The sequence below is a fragment of the Phoxinus phoxinus genome, assembly GCF_949152265.1.
Source record: "Phoxinus phoxinus genome assembly, chromosome: 25".
Classification (NCBI taxonomy): domain Eukaryota; kingdom Metazoa; phylum Chordata; class Actinopteri; order Cypriniformes; family Leuciscidae; genus Phoxinus; species Phoxinus phoxinus.
In genome coordinates this window covers 18619207-18636849 of record NC_136900.1, presented here as the reverse complement: position 1 = coordinate 18636849, position 17643 = coordinate 18619207, and the positions used below count along the sequence as shown (strand labels likewise).

General features: G+C 36.8%; 3 protein-coding genes across 3 annotated transcripts in view; all 3 read right to left on the bottom strand.

Annotated features, from left to right (window-relative positions):
• Nucleotides 1-17643, bottom strand: part of etfbkmt (electron transfer flavoprotein subunit beta lysine methyltransferase) — a 325550-nt gene that overhangs the window by 159761 nt on the left and 148146 nt on the right. The window lies entirely within an intron of this gene.
• On the bottom strand, nt 2402-4536 carry LOC306993770 (UDP-glucuronosyltransferase 2C1-like). The gene is made up of 2 exons (XM_079603785.1): nt 4449-4536; nt 2402-4349 (listed from the first exon to the last, which is right to left on the bottom strand). Exons 1-2 carry the CDS (start codon nt 4475-4477, stop codon nt 2759-2761), a joined length of 1620 nt encoding a protein of 539 aa, XP_079459911.1. The 5' UTR covers nt 4478-4536; the 3' UTR covers nt 2402-2758.
• LOC306994078 (uncharacterized protein) lies at nt 6749-13499 on the bottom strand. Its single transcript, XM_079604392.1, has 4 exons — nt 13387-13499; nt 10278-11862; nt 9397-9425; nt 6749-9322 (listed from the first exon to the last, which is right to left on the bottom strand). The coding sequence occupies exons 2-4, from the start codon at nt 11847-11849 to the stop codon at nt 7735-7737; spliced, it is 3189 nt and encodes a 1062-aa protein (XP_079460518.1). The 5' UTR covers nt 11850-11862; nt 13387-13499; the 3' UTR covers nt 6749-7734.

Sequence of the window (17643 nt, the reverse complement as noted above, 5' to 3'; positions counted from 1 at the left end):
GCTGGCAACGCATATAATATATTACAGTTTCTATATGTTTACATATTGTAAATATACCTGAGTTTTAATCTTAATCTGTCAGGCACTGTAAAATGTATTGAGAATAACACAAGTGTGGAAGGTCACAAGATGAATCAAAGTTTAAAATAGGCCTCCATTAAATGCAACAATAAACACTCAAACAGACAACAAGAATAAAAAGTAAAGAAATGGGATGGTTTATGGAAGGAATAGTGGCAATGGTCTTTTGTCCATAAACAGGCTAATAGGCTAGCTTTTCGGGCATTTTCTTTAGTAAAAAAAACACACTTTCAACAGTATTTTACAGCAAATGTGTACATTGCTTTGTTAAATATAATATAAATGTGCTGTCCTTAAATTATGAAGTAATTCTTTCTACTTAAAAAGCATTTTTTTAAATATTAGATACAAGACATGTATGTGTTGTATTTTAAAATATAATATATTTTAAAACATATGTTAGGTCACCAGTTAACAGCTTTTATGCAAGTATTTATTCAGTATACAGTATTGAATAGTTTGTAAATGTGAGATGAATGTATGAAAATAAGGTGGCACATCTATTTTGTGAGATTAACTTTTCGCATTCTAGATGTCGTTTAAAAAAACATATATTGATGGTGGGATCATGGGACATTGCTGTAAACTGAGTTTCACAACACCCTTGCTGCAACAAACCATCTTTTAGCAAAACATAATTTAAATATTTCTATATACTTGTTCTGTATTGGAAACCTGCCACAAAAATTACAAATCTTATAACAGTAAGAGTTTATTATTCTTTTTTAATCAACATATTAGTCTATCATTTCCACATTGACATTCCCTGCCAAAACAAACAGTTCTCGTGTTGACAGTTTACTGCCATCTACTGGACAATGCACGTATATCATCACGTCTCATATATATATATATATATATATATATATATATATATATATATATATATATATATATATATCACGTACAACGCATTAGCATTTCCTTCATTCCCTGGGGATTAATGTAATGTTAACAGAATATGAACGTAAACAATGCTATAGTAAAACATTTTTATTGTTTAACTGTAAGTTATACTTGCAAGGGTGAAAAATGTTTAATTATGTAATTTTAATGTTAATAATGTGTTTTTTGTGCAAAAATAATAGCTTATTTTATTTATATTAAGTATTTTGTAAACTATGGCATAGCAAAAATAGACAATTGTTGTGCTCTTTGACCCAATCCACTTACATTATAAACATCAGCATTCTATCATTCACTTGTGTCTCTCACATTGCACTCTGTGATTGTTTGCACTTGTACCCTACTGAGTGGGCAAACATGGCACTTCATGTCATGCACAAGCTGTTCACACTGGCTCTAAATAGATAGTGTGATATCTATGTATACAAAAACATCAAGTTTTTACCAGTTTATATGACCGCATGAAAATTGATTCCTAAAACTGACACATCGCATGCAGGCGACGGTAAACAAGTGTTGGAAATGCAGAAATGCCAACACATAAGTTTCAGTTCACCGTGCCACAGGTTTTAACTTCTGTATTCGGTATCGCTTGCAGATGCATCTGTCTGGTACATACTTCTGTTTGATGAAATGTGCATGTGCTCAGAAATACACACGAAGCAAAATGCAAAGTTGCAAATAATGCTGTTAAGCTTCCGCTTATATGCAATCTATATCCTTTAAAAATGTGTAATATTTGAATTGGCATTTTGGGACTTGATTTCATTTAAACTGATCAACTTAATATCAGTTTTCAGCAATACTGAATGTATGTGATAAACATATCTAGAGAAAATTGATCAATGAACAATGAAAAGCACAGAGTACCAGTTCAGTGATGACGTCTCTGGTGTTCTTCCAGCATATGTTGCTATTAAAACAACAATGTGTCATTTGCATATCATTTGCACTCTCAGATATGAGCACATGTCCTTCTGACAAGGTCGAGTAACAGGATTTTTTTTTTTTTAAATGACTCACAACCCAAAACAGTTTGACAAAATAATAATGATAATTATTTATTTATTTATTAAATGAACATAGTAAGACAAAGTTGCTGTCTTAAAATTTGAAGTACAATCAACTTGGATATTTAAGTCATTTCAACTTAAATCACATTAAACTTTAAAAAATTAGTAGAATCTTGTATAACAGAAAAAAGTTGAAAGTTGCTTAACTTATTTTGATGAGTTAAAGCAATGTAAAAAATATGTTGAAAATAATTGTAAAAAATAGCCTTCAATATATTTTTAGTTATCACTAAAATACTTGGAAATATTAGATTTAAGATTTAAACTTTGCTGTCTTAAAAACACTGGTATTTACACCAGGAAATGGAAATTAAGTAATGAAGTGCAACAAGAAAAAATGTAAACCACAAAGAACAGTTTATTTCATATTGTTGCATCATTCAAGTTTATATTTATATATATATATATACTATATATATGTAAGATTCAATCATTTAGTGATAAATTATATAGTAAGTTATTTCCCATTTTTAGTCAGAATAGTTCAGTTATACCACATTGAGCTCACGTCTAATGACTATTATGATGTATTTGTGGCAGCATTGTGATTTTAATTTCTCAATGAAAACTAGAATAAATGAGCACAGGTAAAAAGATGAATTTTAAAATTAAAATGTACATATTTTCATGTGTCATTTTACAACTTTCCAAGAAAACATTGAGACATTTTAGCCGTGAGATTTGAGCTAAGTATTTAATCACTCAAGTTTAATTTTCTTTTTAAATACTACTTTAAAACAAAGATATTTTATGATAGAGTAAATCACAAAACAAAACAGCAGAAATATCATCAAAAGAGTCAAAATAACATCTATAGAGTAGTACTCGATCCAGGACATTCTGAAAGACTGTGTTCGTAAATGAGGGGCTCCTCTATTCCTCATGACAAACTCAATCCAGAAGACGGCACGATCGAGAGGTTTCATTGGCTGGTCGTGATGCAGTCTTGACAGTCTCTGCATGTTCTCCCTGTAAGATGAGTTATGCAAAACCTCCTTTAACGCCTCTAGAAACACATTCCTGTCCAGAGTCGCAATATCTACAATCTTTGCTGTTCCCTTTGCTTGCATCCTGGAGAGATTGTCTGGCTGATCAAACATTATAGGTAGACCCAAAATGGGAATCCCATGATAGATGGCTTCCTGAATTCCATTGGTGCCTCCATGTGTTATAAACACTTTAGTTTGAGGATGTCCAAGCAGGTCATTCTGGGGTAACCAGTCAACAAGTAATGTATTCTCACCAATGTTGACAGGTCGAGGTCCAGTGTGCCTCCAAATGATTTGTTGAGGCAGTCTAGCAAAAGCGGCAGCAATTTCCTCTGTGATGTCTTGTGGAAGATGACTAAAAAGAGTTCCTAGGGACATGACGATGACTCCGTGATCTCCTGAGCTCCGCACAAACTCCTCAAGATCACCTGGAAGCGGCTTAGCTGGCTTACACTGGAAGCCGCCCATATAGACGATATTGGGCATTGTGGGTCGTGGAAACTCAAACGTGAAGTCGTTTCTCATGAGCCAGATGTCGGCATCCCGAAGAAGGTGTTTGTAGTTGATTTCTGATCCAAAGTATTTGTTGCAGAAGGACTGGTAGTGTGAGGAGATAAACTTGGTTTTGTGATAGAGCAAAAACAAGTATCCCAGTACGTTCTGCACTCGTTGAGCAAACGTCATCTTATCAGTCAGCTCTATTCCGGGTACAGGAACATACGACAGAGGTGAAGGAGCTATTTCGTAATGTGCCTCTCCATGCATTGTCCAACGGACATTCAGCACAAGAGGGAGGAGAAGACGATGGGCCAGGAAAACTCCACTCCCAAAAGCCGGATCTGTCAGAACCAGGTCATACTTTGCGGTATGAAGTGAATCCATCAAGTCTTTATTTTCAAATATTTTTCCCATGAAGGCAAGTTGATTGCAATGCATCTCTTCAAAAACCGCTCCAACCTCTATAGCCAGTGTGATGTGAGTCCAGATGGACAACTTTTCTCTTCTGATGACCAGAATATGTCTCGTAAATTCATCAAGCAGCTCCTTTTCAATGCCACCGCTATTAGAAACGGTGATGGAGGTGTAGAAAGGAGACTTCTCCTTGATATACCAGCTGTTGGAGGCTCTAAGCACCGTCACGTCATGACCTCGTGAGTGTAATTCCTCGATCAGGACCTTCATGTTCAACCAGTGACTTCCATCCAGTGGAAATACTAACACTTTACCTCCTAACACTTGAGATAATATGCTCAAGAATGTTAGCAAAGTGACAGGGAGGAAACGCATCTTCGTTTTTAAGCTTTGATGAAAGAAAGTTACAATACATTTCAGTTACACACAATATGCCAACACTTATTATAATTGTTTAGGATACATAGAGGTAATCTGATTCACTTACCACACAAGCATGCGACTGACCGGGTACATTTCTCACTGCATTCCACTACTAAAATATTGTGAAACAAGCCCTGCCCCAGCTAATATGCAAAACGCATTGGGAGGGCACATGTGAAAGTTAACACCACTCCTCTCTGCACACAAAACATGTCTAAACCTGATATTATTTTGAGAAGTGCATTGATTTAGAAGCTTCTATATCCTCATACTGAGATAAAATAGCTTATTAATCCACAACAACACACTTTTTGACCCCAATATTTTAGTGTTTACCAATGAGACAGTGAAAAGCTTGATAAAATATGATGAAATGAGACAGTGAAAAGCTTAAGATGAAATAAGATGAAAACACAAATCATAATTAAGATTTGATGTAAATGACACTGAGCTTTTAGAAGAAAAAAAATGACAAAAACTATTTTTTGTAATGCATACACTGTTGGACGTTACACAAAGTAATACTAGAGAGAGAAGGATTGCTTGTTAGAGCCATCTTGATTTTCTTTGAAAATATTTGTAAAACATTCTTATTTTAAATCTATTGATCGAAAGAATCACCGTATGTATAAGCAACTCACTTATCCTCATTGAAATTTACATTTTGCTGTATTTCTTTCCAACACTAGATGGCGACTAGGAGTAGCATTCTTACTAGTTTGGGCCCAGTCAATCGTTTAAACTTTTTCCAATTCATTATTTATCGGAAAATAATGTATTTTTTTTTACAAAAAAACAAAACATATATGATAATTGTGATTGTCAAAACATTAAACAGAATTTCATTAAGTTACAATCAATGTTTACATGGGTTACTGTTTTATTAGTGCTTGATTACCAATTATTAGTTGCCCATTGGCAAGTTATGATCACAATAGTGATTATCTTATTCCAACATACAGGACAGTCTTGAAGAGTTCTAAACCTGTGACTAAAGATCCGTCAGTGTGGTTGGAAAAACGCATTGAGTCTCTGAAAGGCTGGTTCTTATGCACTGAGTGGGATATTTTTTATGGCACTGACATGGATCAAACTACATAAGTAATAACTGTAAGAAAAAATTATGTGGACGTCGAAGATCTCAAAAATGAAGTTTATTACAGCAAAGTAGTGGCAAGGTACACAAAAGCACCTTGGGTTCACCGGCGTCAGAATGAACCCAGATCATCCAAATCTCAAACCTTTTATCCTGGTACAGTTTACAACTCTTAATGCAAATGAAGTTGCTCTTATCGTGACAGCTGTGGTCTGTATGTTAATGAAGTCGAGACACCCCCTTGTCTGAGAAGATTCTCTGTGTCCCATTCCCATTCTACAATTGATTACCATTTGTTCAGGATATGATCAACCCAAATGGTCAACTCTTAATGTAAATGAAATCAGAACAGCAAAAGGTTTAGATGATACAATCTATCTGAAGTGATCACATCTTTGATCTTCTGTTAGAACGGTCAAATGTTTTACGGTGACAAGCTATTTGAAATCCCTGTAATCAAAATGGTCGTTGGTTGCCCTCTGTGATACTATTTATTTACATATTACTGAGATTGGATATAATTGTCTCTATATGATAATTAAGCTCTTTTAAGTGAAGGAACATTCTGATATAAATGTATATATTGGAGTGGAAGTTGGATCGGGGCAGACTATAATTTCTTACATAACTGACTGTAAATATATGTACAGATAATGTGGTAACTAAAAAACAGGTTACTATACCCAAATAACAAACTTTATATCACAAAGGAGATACATTTTTACATTAACAGGAAAACCACAACCATGTCGCACTAAAATCTGTCCAGAAAGAATTGAATCAGTTGCATAAAGTAGCAAGGAAAAGACACAAAAAGAAGAGAAGAGAACTTTTACAAGTCTAAGCCCAAAAGGATGTGGAATTCAATAACAAATATGCAACCAATGAAGAGGCTCTTTGCATTAAAAAGGCAAATTACTTTAACAGTTTTTTCCTAAGGTTGGATACTCATAACTTTGATTATGATTGTAAAAGTGAATTGAACTCAATGATTATTCTGACATTGGGGAGAACAGGTTGATGATTGACCCTGACCTTGTTATTCAAATGTATGTACAGAAGTCTTCTGGCCTTCTGTCTTTACAAACCTCAAATAGCGCACTTACAGAGAAAGTGGCAATTAGAAAACTGAGAATTTCCGGGGCGAGAACATTTTGTAATCGCGCAGTGCCGTACCAGGCTCAAGTGGAAATATAATTGGAACCGTTCTTAGAAACTTTAGGCCCGATGGTGGAAAATATGACAGATTTTAGAGTCAGGGAGTGATAACATATCATCTCATCATGAACTCGTGACCAGATGCCTCTTTAATTGCAGGGTGTTCAGAAAACTTTGTCAGATAAGAGTTCAGCAAAAGCTTATACAGAAAAGTCATTCACTATTCTGTTGACTCAATCATAAACACAAAAACAAAATTAATTATAATGTAGGGGATTCATTTGAGCCCTTGTACTGTCACTGGTATATGTGAATGATATTTGTAGCAAGTCCTTAATATATATATGTCACTTATTGGGAGCAGTATGCTAGCTGGAGCCATTTACCTCCAGTCTTTGTGCTAAGCTAGGCTAGCAGTGGGTGTGTCAGACAGAGTCACGGCACGCACGGAGATAAAAAGGGTATGTGTGGACTTATCTAACTCTGGGGGATATGAATAAACTAAAGTCCCCAAAAGTCGGCGTGTTCCTTTAAGGGTTAATTTATCCCTTGCCATCAAGAAATGCCACTTCAGTAATAAGGTTAGATGTTACATTACATCTGTAAGTCACTGTAGTTTGGTTCAATGACCGATTTTACACAGTCTCGCTATGTATGAGTCAGGGGGTGATAACATATCATGTACACATATTCCAGGGTGATTATTTTCATAAAGCTGTCAAATAAGAGTTCAGCAAAAGCTTATACAGAGAAGTCATTCACAATTCTGTTGACTCAATCATAAACACAAAAACAAATTTTATTATAATGATTGGGATTAATTTGAGCCCTTGTACTGTCACTGATAGATGTGAATGATGTCTGTAGAAAGTCCTAATAATATAGATTGTTGTACAATAAGAGACAAAATGTTGCTTGAAACAAACAGAGAATTTTGAATTAGTTCTAAATTATTATTTATAATATGCATTGGACTAAAGCATTGGTTATAATCCATTTAAATGTTTTTTTTTTTAAAATGTAAGATTCGCAAAAGCACATGCTGTCAGGAAACAATCTGGAAACATTTCAAATGAACTGATATTTCCAGCCACTATTATTTACGTTTCACCTTCTTTCTGAATACAACTAGACAAAAATATCTAATTGTATAAACAGTCACAAATGCAAATATAAAAACGGTTGCCATTAAAGTCATAATAACATCTATAGAGTAGTACTCGATCCGGGACATTCTGAAAGACTGTGTTCGTAAATGAGGGGCTCCTCTATTCCTCATGACAAACTCAATCCAGAAGACGGCACGATCGAGAGGTTTCATTGGCTGGTCGTGATGCAGTCTGGACAGTCTCTGCATGTTCTCCCTGTAAGATGGCTTATGCAGAACCTCCTTTAACGCCTCTAGAAACACATTCCTGTCCAGAGTCGCAATATCTACAATCTTTGCGGTTCCCTTTGCTTGCATCCTGGAGAGATTGTCAGGTTGGTCAAAAGCTAAAGGAATGCCCACAATAGGCACCCCGTGGTAGATGGCTTCCTGAACTCCATTGGTGCCTCCATGTGCCACAAACACTTTAGTTTTAGGATGTCCAAGCAGGTCATTCTGGGGGAGCCAGTCCACAATCAATGTGTTATTACCAAGATTGGCAGGCCGTGGTCCAGTGTGTCTCCAAATAACCTTTTGAGGCAGTTGGGCAAAAGCTGCAGCAATATCATCATTGATTTCACTCAGAAGCTGACCAAAAACAGTTCCTAAAGTCATGATGATGACCCCGTGCTCTCCTGAGCTCTGTACAAATTTCTCCAAATCATCTGGAAGTGGCTTAGCTGGTTTGCACTGGAAGCCACCCATGTAGACCACATTTGGCATCGTGGGTCGTGGAAACTCAAACGTGAAGTCGTTTCTCATTAGCCAGATGTCGGCATTCTGGAGGAGGGAGAAGAAATCGACATTGGGGCCAAAATATTTCTGGGCGAACTCTTGGTAAGGAGAACCAAAGTATTTTGAATTTTTATAAAGAATCATTATATATGTCATCACGTTCATTACTCTCTGACTGAACGTCATCTTGTCGGTTAGCTGTAACCCTGTAACGGGTATATATGAGAGAGGAGATGGAGCTATATCAAAATGGGCTTCTCCGTACATGGTCCAGCGGACATTAAACACAAGAGGGAGGTCAAGACGGTGTGCCAGTAACACTCCACCTCCAAAAGCAGGATCCGTCAGAACAATGTCATATGCAGCATCTTTCAGTGAATTCATCAAGGTCTCGTTTTCAAACATTGTAGCAGTCATATTGCATATTAGCTGATGAATTTCTGTAAACCTCCTATAAGTTTCATCAGCAAGTGCCATTTCATTCCAAAATGATCTTCCTCGTCTCTGCATTTTCAGTAAGTGAGGGAGAAACTTCTCCATGAAGTCATCGTCAAATTCGCCAGTGTCCACAGTAATGGAAGAGTAGAGAGGAGACTTTTCCTCAATGTACCAGCTGCTAGACCCTCGGACCACGGTGATATTGTGACCTTTTGAATGCAACTCCACAATAAGGACCTTCATATTAATCCAATGACTTCCATCCACAGGGACGACCAGAACTTTACCAGCATACGATCTTGACAGAGCAGATAACAGGATGAACAAACCAAGAATGGTGGAGTGATGCATCTTAATTGACCACCTTTGATAAGAAAGAATATAATCAAATTAAAAGAGTACACAAGATTTCACAAAATACAATGATAAATAAAATACCTATTGTTGTCCTGATATAATCTGTAACACTGCAAGGTAGTAGGGCAGAAGATATAAAGTCATACAGATTTGGAACGATATTAGGTTTAGATAACTCTAAAGATATAGTTTTAAAAATCTTTCTCAATGTCAAAGAATAGAGTTCATGCCACAGCTATAATGATAACAGCACAGAGAAACTATATCGTTGGAATCACTTTCAAAACGATTTTACGATTTAGCTGACGAAAGATAAAAAACATTGCTAGCCAATCAGAATCCATCCAGCTGTAACGAGCTCGAGCATTTAAAGTGACAGGCTTGGCTCGCTTTACTTTGGCTCGGTTTGCTTTTCCACTGCAGTTTAGTATCGCTTCAAAGTTGGTTGGATTATAGACTGATCATTATAGTTGCTTCTCCACCTCATCTACTGATCCCGATACAGCCAGCCATTCCTTTTTTCAAGTTGTGTGCAACGGTTGTTTAAAGCAAGTCGTTCAAAAAAAGTCATAAACTGAAGTCAATTACAGTTTTAATAAGTGCATTTACAGTCATAATTGATTTACAGTGGGTTTTATCATCATCGGCAAGATACAGTTTTCATCTGTCTGTCTGTCCAAGTATGTGTGATCTAACGTGTAATCAATATAATTTCTGTTTAAGCCTTTTACACGACATTCTAAATAGACAAATTACGGTAGTCTGACTGAAGTCAAACTTTTAAACTTCATAATGCCAGGGAAAACTTTTTTTAGTCCATTAATCACAGTTATTAAATTTGCATCTACTTAGGCTCAAGATTCTACCGACAATAAATGCAGCTCTAAATAGTCTGTACAAAATTAGCAGTAAATGCTTGAATTGTTTCTACAACAAACTCATACAGTAGTTATACATCATGCACATTTTACTTTCTTTTTGAACAGAACTCTAAAAAGATAACGAATCACATATATAATCAAAAATGCAAATATGAAAAGTGTCGCTGTTAGAGTCCAAATAACATCTATAGAGTAGTACTCAATCCAGGACATTCTGAAAGACTGTGTTCGTAAATGAGGGGCTCCTCTATTCCTCATGACAAACTCAATCCAGAAGACGGCACGATCGAGAGGTTTCATTGGCTGGTCGTGATGCAGTCTGGACAGTCTCTGCATGTTCTCCCTGTAAGATGAGTTATGCAAAACCTCCTCTAACGCCTCTAGAAACACATTCCTGTCCAGAATTCCAATATCGACAATCTTTGCTGTTCCCTTCGATTCCATCCTGAAGAGATTGTCTGGCTGATCAAACACTAATGGTACACCTAAAATTGGAATCCCATGATAGATGGCTTCCTGAACTCCATTGGTGCCTCCATGTGCCACAAACACTTTAGTTTGAGGATGTCCAAGCAGGTCGTTCTGGGGGAGCCAGTCCACAAGTAAGGTATTGTTACCAAGGGTTACAGGTCGAGGTCCTGTATATCTCCAAATCACTTTTTGAGGAAGCTGAGCAAAAGCCGCTGCTATGTCATTGGTGATGTCTTGTGGAAGCTGAGCAATAAGGGTGCCTAGAGACATGACGATGACTCCGTGATCTCCTGAGCTCCGCACAAACTCCTCAAGATCAGCTGGAAGTGGCTTGGCAGGTTTACACTGGAAGCCGCCCATATAGACGATATTGGGCATTGTGGGTCGTGGAAACTCAAAGGTAAAGTCATTTCTCATGAGCCAGATGTCGGCGTCCTGGAAAAGGGAGAAATAATTAACATTGGGACCAAAATGTTTGAGGCAAAAAGAAGAATAGATAGGTTCAGCGATGATTGCAATCTGGAACTGGGTGAAAAAGTATGTCAAAACATTCTTGACACGTTGAAGGAATGACATCTTGTCTGTTAGCTCTACTCCTGGGACAGGGACATAAGACAGGGGGGAAGGAGCAATGGCGTAATGTCCCTCTCCATGAATCGTCCACCGAACGTTGAAAACTAAAGGAATATTAAACTTGTAAGCTAGGATTGCACCGCCTCCGGCAGCTGGGTCTGCTAGAACCACGTCGTATTTAGCATCTTGGATCGAGTTTATCATTTTCTCATCTTCTAATATTCTCTCCATCATCTGCGACATATCTTCATGCATGCTTTTAAACTTCATGATGATTTCGTACTCCAGCTGAATGCGGTTCCAAATGGAGTGTCCTTCTCTTTTAATCTTCAAGAGACGGCCGATCATTAAACCAAAAAAGTCCTCATCAAATCCTCCTGTGTTTGGAATGGTGATGGAGGTGTAGAAAGGAGACTCCTCCTTGATATACCAGCTGTTGGAGGCTCTAAGCACCGTCACGTCATGACCTCGTGAGTGTAATTCCTCAATCAGGACCTTCATGTTCACCCAGTGACTTCCATCCAGTGGAAACACCAGCACTTTACCGCCATCTATTCCAAATAATACGCATAAGAGCGACAACAAAACGAGAGGTGCTGAGTGAAGCATCTTCTTACACAACCTTTAAAAACAAAAGAGAAGAAAGAATGAAGGGAAACAGAAGAGAAAGGACCAGGAAAAACAAAAGCCAGCTTATTTTACACTGTAAAATTATCGTACACATCCAGAATAAATATTTAAAAATACAGTAAAATATTTACAAAATTTTTTTTTACAGAACCTGAACATTTTACAATTTAAACTGTATTTTTTTTATTTTTACAACAAAAAAAACACATTTTAAACCTGTAAATCCAACAGGCCTTTTCTGCTGATTTAGCAAGGCCATGCTGTTACTGTTTTGTACTTATTACATATGCTGACATCCGCCATAACAACACTGTGGTAAAGAGAAAACCACATGATGAATCAGTGTTCATCACAAGTAGCTTTTCAACAAGCTGATGCACATATTAATATATTATTAATATATAGAAGGTGCACCAGAGTCATGTACACAAATACAAAACGCCATCATGGTTAGGCCTAATGTACAAAACTGTACATAAAAGCCTAATGTACATAACTGACCAAAAATAAATAAATAAGAAGAAACATTAAAATAAAATAATAACATAAAATGTGAGCTGTCACACAGTGAATTGTAATATACAATAAATTATAAGTTGATTTGTTTGTTTTTTTGCTTTCAAAAAGGGTTCTTACAGTAGGCTATATTACAGTTTTCTCCATATATAGTACAGGAACTTACTGTAAACCAATGAACAGGTTTTTACTGTCGCATTTTTTCAGTCTTTTACATTTAAAAAAAATAAAATCAGTGTACATTACAATTGGATACCAGTGATGCCAATGATTAGTAATACAAATTCATTCTGCTCTAGTCTAATATTTGCTGTTATTGATCTGTTAGACTTTTGACTTACATAATTTATCCAGTAAAAAGCACATGAATTTACCATTTTTTCACATGGGAACTGTTCCAAAACCATATTTCTCATGCATGTGCAAAGTATGTGTTTCACATGTGCACATGTGTTTTTGCACGTGAAATTCATGTGTTTATAATAATTCATAATATTTCACGTTGAAAACAAAGTGGAATATACAGTTCTGCTGGGATGTCCATTTTATTTGCCACTAAATACATCAAACTAAATTTTGCATATGCCACCAAACTAAGAAACTTTTACCTTGTAAAAACCCCAACAACACTTAAATGCAAAGCAGGTCTACTTAAGTAAAGTGTAATTGTGGCATGGGCCACGCAGGAAAAAAGTAAGAGGGTCTCACCTTGTGTATATCTTTGGCTATTTGTTTTATATGCTGAGAGCTTCCTAAGAATCAAAGTTATGCAATCGTTCACTACACATCCTGTAACATCTGGAAAAAAGCTCCCTCAATAGAGTACATGCTAAAACAATACATGTGCATTCACCTTTCATAGTAAAAACACTGTGTTTGTTTGACATTTTGGTTTTGTACATTTTTTTCACAAGTTAAAAAGTATTAAACAATTCTATTCTAAAGTATTAACAAATTCTATTTTGAGATAATTCTGATTTAGGAATATTTCAATCCTCACCTGACAACCCGCAACTACTCCTTGAAGTTCACCTTGGCACAGTGTATAGCGTCCAAAACCGTAAACACATTTATCCTGCAACGCTTGAGCTTATCAAGTGCATTTAGGTGAAAGGTACCTTTGAATGAGCACAGCAAAAGCCTATCAGGTGCCTTGATGCAGGGCAGTTAAACAATGCCACAGTCATTAAGGGTCAACGATCTCTGGACCCTGTTTTTAAACCATGATTTGCTACAACCAGCTGAGATTAAATGCTATCTGTTACTGTCAATGAAATTATAAGAAAAAGAAAATTCTTTGATTTTACACTACACACACTAGAAGTTCACATGACACTTCAGATTAAATGTCTGGCGTTGTAAAGACTGAAGATCATGCGACACTCCCACCATTAAGAACATTCCAGGGGAGAACTGAACTGAACTAAACAGGTGGTATTGTCAGTTGTGTAAAAGGTAAAGAATAAAAGGTAATCTGAGAATCTTACAAGCACAACGTATAAAGTACAGAGACATTTGGAGACTTTAGCAGATCACCAGGTGGGAAAAACTGACACTATACTAAACAGTCTCTAAAAACATGTCCAAACATGGTCAAAAAGTCCCAACAAAACACTGAATTTCACAAGATTTATGGCAGTGAAGGTCTATTTTCTGTCAACAAATTACAGTAAAATGTCATTGCGATATATAAAAGAAAAAGACAAGAATATATACACATGTATAATGCACTTACCTTTTTTGGTGCGCTTCTCAATAAGTGCATTATACCTGGTGAAGCTGTTTGGGACACAAACTTTACACGGCACACTTATCATACAAGCTGTCGTCATCACTTTCCTCCTGACTGCTCTCCTCACTATCTTCTTTTCTCTCCAACATGGTAGATGGTAGATGATGATGATGTTTATTTTTATTAACATTAATGATACAGACTACAGCAGGAATATTAGGCATGTTGTCACTTTAAGACCGCATGCATGGACCGAATATACTGACACACATCCAGTTTCTTTTTCAACTGTTCACTTGACATAACCGAGAGAATACTTGCCGAGACGGGTATTTTGTGTGTACCAGAATGTGTCCGTTCAAGCGCAAGTAACGAATGTAATAATTAAGAATGAAATAAACAAAACCTTCAAATTGCCTCATACATTTTCTATAACTGGGCACTGTACCAAACGCAAGGCACTCAGAGCAACAAATCTCCAGTCTCCCGCAATGATGTCAGTGGGTGCTGGATTGTAACTGTGTTGATATATGTGCTTTCCAAGCTACGCCGCTCTCACACCACACCATGTTCTCACGCAGTGAAAAATACATCGCGGAGCAGAGAGGAGACTGACAACGCGCTGACAGACAGGACAGACCAGGTTACTTTTCGGTTACTTTTGATATTAAACATGTTAAACAAAGTCTCACCTTGCAAATTTGGTCATTTTTTTTTATTTAAGAAATTTAAACAAATACCATTTTGTGGCTCTTTAATGTGTCTGACAGATCGCAGAGCATCAGTTAAAGCTGCTCGTGAACCGATCATCTCTTCCTTCTAGTTCATTTATAGCATCAAATAAACATGAATGAACATAAGAAGGAATGTTGTTTTAACCGCGGCGCTCCGTTTTTCAAGTTCAAATTCTCTCATGTTAATCTACTAACTCCATAGACAGTATATAAACTGGACACAGCGACCCCATAGGTTTCAACGGAGAGAAATGAAGTCAATTAGAAGCACTCACTTCCTGATCGCAAGGCGAACTGCGCAGGCTCAAACTGAGCTTGACGACGTAGATGTGACGTGAGCAACCTGTAGGTCTTCTAGTAGCTGTGCCGAGAGAAATCTGAATCATTCCCTTCCGAATCTCGCAGAGACGGAGAGCGTGGGTATTAGCTGTCCATGAGCTAGCAGCGGGAGCAACTTTATCACTCTCTGTGGGCTTCTCCCTTGACTTTATGCATCCACGTCCTCCCGATTGTTTGCGAGCTTCTCTGACTGTCCATACGGTAATTTTTCGACTTGTGCGACAGAGTCGCGCGGGTATGACGCAATCGTTAGCCTATTTTTACAAAAACTGCTTCTACGGGGCCATAACGTAAGATACAAGGTAATGGAGCCTTTTATAAATTTTCGTGTTTCTTTAGAAATAAACAATGGACAAACGGTGTCTTTAAACGCCTCAGATGTAAAGTTATTCACTGTCAAAGTGACGCCAAAATGAATGGGAGTCAATGGAATGCTAACAGCAGGTGGGGGTCCGCTAGCCAATGGCGGCGCCCAGGTCGGCTTCAATGTCTTTCGGAACACTGCCCCCCTGACTAACTCTCCTGACTGCTTTGTCGGACAAAATGGCGGATGGCGAAGTATGATTGGTCAGATCACATGTCAATCAAGCTCCCTGCGAAGGGTCATGCATCTCTGAGCTATTTTAGAGAACTGGTTGATCATTGATTGGTCTAATGCTTTACATTCCCCTTCATTAGTGAAATTCAAGATTCACCTGCGCAATTCATCAATTCAGGACACGTTTACACTAAAAAGTCTAATAGAAATTATGCTTGACGCATTATGACAACTAGTTCAACCATTTAATGACTTTAGCAATGCGCTATAATGTAATGTTTTGAGGGGTTAACACTCATCAAAAGAGAACCAGTAATACATTTTGAGCAATGTGACATTAGCAATTAATAAATGTAGGAAACAGCAGACACTCATAAGCCTTTGCAACTTGTTTAAAAGGTGGCGGGGAAAGAGTTAAAGTCCCCTTGTAGTCAAATACTTTTATCCCTTAAAACTCATCTTTTATCACCAAAATGGCATATTTATGGCAAATGTTTTTTCCTGTGAATCTTTTTTGTGAATGCATTTAAAATAGCTTGAATGTAACTACACACTTGCTTCATTTAGTAATATGCAAATGAGCCCTGCCTCTACTCAGTCAGCCTCATCTAGTCAAGTCGATGTACCAGAATGTTAATGTGTTTTATGTATCGCTCTCTACAATGTTACACATAATGGTAATTAATATGATTAGCCTTTGGCTTGACTACATTATCAAACAGCTAATAATGTGTTGCTAATGTTAAACAAACATTGTTCCTGTTCGCCATGTCAGTCAGACAGCAAATCTGTATCCTTAGAAACGCTTTGAACAACTCAGAACGTCAGTGGAGAAAAGGCATATAGTTATCATAATATATGTCATACAGTTACAGAATTCACCCACGCTATCATGCTAATTGTACTCGATTTTTCCATATCAACAGAAATATATATATATTTATATATATATAAATAAAAACAAAACCTGATTTCTCTTGAGACTCCCCTGCTTTGCAGCAGTTGCTATAGCCTGACGGGCCGGCACATTGATCTGATTGGTTACTATGTAGTTTGTGACGTATGAAACACCAGTGATTTCAAACCGCGTTTTTGAGACTGTCTTCAGATCACTGCAGTTTTAAAGAGAAAATACTCCGCAATGGTGTTGTTGACTTATGTATTCGTATATGTTTTGTCTTAAAATATTAAAAACACCATCAACAACCTTAAAAACTTAATTTTCACCACAGAGGGTCTTTAAAGTATAGTATCTTACTGGAATTGAAACAAGACCTAAGCTCAAGGTGTTTTTTAGGGGAAATTAATACATTAAAAAAAAGTGTTCATTGTCTTGTGGATTAAAGTACATTTAAGTGATTTAATCCCTTAATTCCAACAAAACCCAACCAGTGTAAGCAACATTACAAACCTAATCTGAAAGCTTTTCTCTAATAACGTTAAGTTTTCAAATTGCTTTGACACCTCTGCCATCTAAAGACAGTGCAAATGCAGTTTTCAGCTGGTCAAAATCCACCAAATATCATCTACATGTTATATAATACAATTTATAATTGGATAATTTCAGGACAACCCATTTTCTTTTTCCTTGAAGGCTACAACATTTTCTAAATGGTGAGTTATACAATACATGGATATATTCATTGACTTTTTTTATTGATGTACGAGTACCAGTGTTCTAAAGTTCATTGCCAATGACTTCAGTTTAAGCAATAGTTACAACTCCAGTGACCTCACCCAAGCAAACATAAATAGTGAATTGCAACACAAATACAATACAAACGTCATCATCAATTTAGCTTAAGTTATAATCGGCCTAGAGAAAGCAAACGTTTTGGTCTCATTATTAATTGAGAAATTATAAGTGTACAAAAATGGAAACAGCTACCCCATGTGGCAAGGTAGAATTATTAT